Below are 5,368 nucleotides of genomic sequence, written 5' to 3' on the forward strand. Positions count from 1 at the left end.
TTTCCCTTCGGGTTCGGGTTTCATTGTCATCCTTATATTAAGGTGTTTGGGATTGTTTATATTACGTGAGGAAAAGTTCTATAAATTACACTTTTGTAACTTATTAACTTAATAAAAAGTTATAAGAATGCAAAATAAGGAATCCCAAACACCCCTTTAGTTTATACTTTCAAACAATTAACATACATACACTTGTGTATTATGATATAAATATTTTGGATGCAAAAATAATAGAGTTGACTTGACTTGATATATAATATTAACATTAATACAAGTGCAATGAGGCTATAATGCTATATATAACCTACCACTAGGTGATGGAGTTATTATGAATAATCCCAAAGCAAAGATGATCAATAGTGTAATGGTGAAATCTGTGGTTTGTGTGTTGTTGGTGATCGCATTGGTCACAGCCCCTTTAGCACAAGCGCAGTGTGTGACTACATTTGGTGAGGGATCTGTATGCACCAAAGGAGCTGACGACGACGAGTGTTGCAACTTGCTCAAAGAACTCACAGACTTCTGGAATCCACATGTTGAAACCATTTGGTGTGTGTGCTCGGCGCTTAAAGGAGCCGGTGTCCCTACAACCTACCTTAACGATTGTGGCGTGATTGGTCCTGATGATGCTTATTGTTAAACCAATGTCACTTGCCACGTTTAGTTTGTGACGATTGTTGTATCTTAAATCTGCCTTTATTTTGTTTTTTTAGTTTTTATCGCAAAAAGACATGTTGAATAATTCGTGAAAGGACATGTCAATATGTTCCTATGTGGGGTTAACCCGCCAGTGTGCACTTATTTACGTAATGAAATAAAACAACTGTTTTGTGGAATCTGGCCCTCTCTTATCTCATGAACAAATTGATAGACTCAAAACGGACATAAAACATGAAAACCGGATAACTTCCAATTACATTACTTAAAGAAGATATGACTTAAAAACATCGCTTACACATAACTCGTGTCTCTCTTGCTAAACACTAGCTTTTGTCTCTAAATTTTGTTGTTTTATATGTTTATTCATTTTGTTGAACTTGGTTAGACTTGTTACATTGCGTGTTGATTTGAACCGATTGCTTCTTTCCTACATATATAACCGATTTAACTTATCTTCTTTTGCAATTTACCGTAGATTTTGGCTTTACCAATTACTAGCGTATAATTAATCGCACAATATTTGTAATAATGTAAACAAATAACTCACTTAACCGACCCAGACCCTACCAATATATTGCTATATTGATTTGAGAGTAAGATTTTACTAGGTAGGTTTAATTGTTAATTAAATAATGTTTATATGAATACAACACCCACTTACTTATATGTATAACCTAATTAGAATACATGATGCATGATACAGCACTTCTATTTACTATTAAAGTTTATGTTTTAACACTAACTACCATCATTTTAAACTAATATTGCCAAAAAAGAACATTTGGTCCAAAGCCAATGTCCCTAGCTGTTTATGGAATTAACTTGATCTATTCCATTAGCCTTCATATACGCTCTTTCCGCTAACGCCATTCGTAGTTGAAATGTTGTCCACTCTTTCTTACACCTCTCCCTAACCTGAAAAATAAACCTGTTAAGTAGTAAACAAGTTTTAATTTTTTAGTTTTAACCAACTAAAAACTTTCTTTTTAAACCAAAAATTGTTTTTAATACACATTACCTAAGCCTCAAGTATCCCACATCAGATATGTAAATACTAGACTTAATTAATGTTAAGTTATATATATTTGTTTTAAATAAAAGAGAACATGTGCTTGATCATACCCCTTCCCATGCAGCCTTTCCATTCTCAGCCTTGCCCTGCGAAAAACAAAAATAAACCATGAAATAAAAACATTTACAATCTTGAATCGATCCATGCATAAGTGAACGGGTCGAAGTTGCCACATCAGATTAACCGAACGACTCACCTGGTTCCCGAGTGAAGGGACTGTTTGATGAACCACCCATTGGGCATCTACAACTCCAATCTTTTCATGTGCAGGCTGTTTAAACAACTTCGTGTTAATCTTTTAAGGGATTTAATGATTAAAAAATGTGATAAATGTTTTAAATTTTACCTCCACGCATCTCCTAAGAGCAAAATCAAGGCCCCACCCATGAACTAAATCGTTCTGCAGATAATTACATAAAGATTATTGCAGAGAATATATGATAATAATAATAATAACAATAATCGTGTAAGAGAGCAAAACCTGGATCATATGCCAAACGCAGCGCCATGCGTTTAGTGAGAAAACAGGGGCCATTATCTCAACAAACCTGTTTAGTTTAAAACGTACGATGAGGCAAAACATGTTTATAAGTTTATTTGTTTAGATTTGATAAAACGATATTTCTTTATAGCTGAATGAATCAAAGGCATGAACAGACTGTCTTACGCTTGTAGACGAACTGAATGAACACAAAGGGAGCATCTTCGTGTTCATGCATTTAACTCTAACCAAACAAACGATACACGGACAGTTAAATGAACGGAGTTTTCTTGTCCGTGTTCATTCATTAAGAAAATGAACATGTTTGTGTCCGTTTATGATCATTTGTTAACAATAAAAACAAACAGTTCACGAAGTTAAACGAATGAACGTAACTTAACATGTCTGATTGAACATAATTTGGCTAAAACCAGTTAAAAGTAATGTGAAGAACAATGTGACTGGCCTAAAAAGTTAATAAAACCAGACTAGTTGTCATGGGCCAACAATTTTAGAGGAATATGTTAATGAACGTGAACGAACAAACTTAAACAGACATAAATGACCAAACACAAACGAATTTATATTAACGGATGTAGACGAACGTTCACGAACATAAACGAACAAACGAGACATGTGTTCAGGTCCATTTGCTTAACTAAATGAACAAAACTTCATTCGTATATTTTCCGAACAGTTCACTGAACACTTGGTTCGTTTACAGGCTAGACAGTCTCAAGGATCAAAAATTACCGTTTTAACCTTTTGTATATATTATTGCTGAAAGATATGATTGTTTAGTATGTGTATCTTCTAAATATAAAATACATAATCTAATAAATTAAATTGTTAATTACTCAAACTGTATATTTAAAGCCTTTCACGTACGCTGCACATGGTGGCAGATGTGGATCAGTGCACCAGCCATCTCGTTCCTCAGCATCTCTGTAAGTGCAACAAGTAAAATAATATTCAACTTTTAATAACGCGATAACATCAGTTAATAATTCTGTGGCTTACTTGTGCACTTCACTATAGTTTCGCTTCCTAGTCATTTGCCAAGTTAATCCACTATTAGCTGATAAACCGGGCTGTGAAATTTCTAATCCATGCTTCTTCACCAGGCTTATGTACCTGTGTATCATTAATTATTACTCTAGTTACCATGGTGCAAAAAAAAAATTAATATTTACCGCTCGGGATCAAAATCCTCCAATCCAAGATCTTCATCCCAGATGAATATATAATCATATGGTGCCAATATATCCGGATGCAAAAAGCGTTTGGCATACCACCTAAATCCAGATTCAGATAAATATATAACCATAGGATTATTTATTTAATTGCAATGCAAATATTACCATTTAGTTTGCTTGAGAACACTGACATGTATAACCCTGTTTGACCATTCAAACTCATTCCATTCACTTGTTTGGCCGTCATAATGAAACAGCAAAATGGAGAAATTTTCTGAGAACTGAAAATATTAAAATTAGATCGGGTTTACACGCATATAAACAAGAAAACATAAATGACCTTTGCCTAACCTTCCTCACTGCTTTATCAATGTTATCCTTCTGTTCATAACCCACTGTAAACGTTACAAGGTACCTCGGTTTAATAATCAAATCCTGCAAGTTTCACCCTATGTTATAACTACCCAAAATGAGTTTAACTAGAAGTTGAAGTTATTGATAATATATTAAAATACCTCACTGGGGGTACCGTACAATCTGCGTAGGTAGAAATCGGATTCGGATGTAACAATATTTGGTGGTAGTGTTTCAGCACCTCGAGGGTTTGTTGGAACCCAAATCTGCATTAAAATTTAGACAACATGTGTGTGAATAGATAGAGTTGTGGACTGAATGGAATGGTGAAATTACCTTTGTGTCCTCAGGTTCGTGTAATGATATACCCTTATTTCTTAAAGCAGACCAAATGTTCAATAGTGCTTGTGATGAGAGGCCTGAGTACTTGTCTTCTATGTAACCAAGATCAATGGAGGGTAGTAGTGTAGATGGAAGGTTAATCTGTTATACAAAAAAAGACAACTTTATGTTTAAGCTCTCTAATAGATAATATACAAAAAGATAATACAAAAAAAGACAACTTTATGTTTAAGTTCTCTAATAGATAATATACAAAAAGATAATCTTTTATCGCCCTGCATGCGGTGTGTGCATATATGTGTGGGCCCTCGGGCAGGCAAAAGTGAAATTGCACTAATTTTGACGTTATTTTACTTATTTCGTGAAAATAATGTTAAAGGTGACGGAACTTTAATCATGCATCATGTTGTGGCGTTGATAGCCGAAAGACCAGGGTAGAGACACCAATCAGCCGGTGTCCCAATGGTTGAGTGCTATGTGCCTTATTTCCAAGGCTTGATGCAAAACTACTATCAAGCCGGGGGTCTCACCAGAAGCAGCCTCTCTATTCCTATGGGGTAGAGGTAAAGTTGCCTACATCTTACCCTCCTCACATCCTATGATAGTTTTGCTATTGGTGGGATTTACTAAGTACGATGACGATGACAGATGACATAATTACTTATTTATTAGATTCACATGAATTAAAGAATAATAAAAATGTTGAAACATGCCTTGGTTAACGAAATAGTTGGAAAGGATACGCCTAAAAAGTACCCAAATACAATGCTGATAAAAGTTGTTACTATTATCCTCATTGTCTCGTTCGATCTTCTTACAGTTCCGCTGCCAAAAATGTTAAATCAATTTATTGAAACGAGCAAAACATGAATTAAAGGAAACAAGAACTCGTTTCCAAAACCTGCGGGTATTGGTTCCCATATTATTCTGAACTGTCTTGAAATTAAGTTACGTATATAGTCAACTCTAAAGTTGACTCTCTAGCTACAGAACAATCGTAATCTTTGTCACGGTGGTCCACGCTGTAGACCAACGGCTTGGAAGCGCGTTTGTTTTGGGTACAAATGTCACGGAATCCTGCCCGATCCTGTAACCAGAAAATGAAGAAAACAAAGATATAAGTGTCATGAAGCAACAATGCATACAATATGCAAAATAGTGTTTATTGTGATATAAAGAATCGATATCTGTTAACTCAAGTGTCGGATAGATGGTCGAATAGTTGATTATACATTTTATGATTTATTTTCTCACAAAAGCTTT

General features: G+C 34.8%; 1 protein-coding gene across 1 annotated transcript; it reads right to left on the minus strand.

Moving 5' to 3' along the window:
• Window positions 1-1,340: 1,340 nt before the first annotated feature.
• LOC143583662 (uncharacterized) lies at window positions 1,341-5,037 on the minus strand. Its single transcript, XM_077065906.1, has 14 exons — window positions 5,007-5,037; window positions 4,819-4,930; window positions 4,100-4,246; window positions 3,925-4,029; window positions 3,761-3,844; window positions 3,575-3,690; window positions 3,407-3,508; window positions 3,234-3,347; window positions 3,102-3,158; window positions 2,214-2,280; window positions 2,079-2,132; window positions 1,929-2,003; window positions 1,783-1,818; window positions 1,341-1,575 (listed from the first exon to the last, which is right to left on the minus strand). The coding sequence occupies exons 1-14, from the start codon at window positions 5,024-5,026 to the stop codon at window positions 1,462-1,464; spliced, it is 1,203 nt and encodes a 400-aa protein (XP_076922021.1). The 5' UTR covers window positions 5,027-5,037; the 3' UTR covers window positions 1,341-1,461.
• Between the last annotated feature and the right edge of the window lie 331 nt (window positions 5,038-5,368).

The sequence above is a fragment of the Bidens hawaiensis genome, unplaced genomic scaffold (assembly GCF_021521415.1).
Source record: "Bidens hawaiensis isolate Kalapana, Puna unplaced genomic scaffold, B.hawaiensis_p1.1 tig00032489_1, whole genome shotgun sequence".
NCBI lineage: Eukaryota > Viridiplantae > Streptophyta > Magnoliopsida > Asterales > Asteraceae > Bidens > Bidens hawaiensis.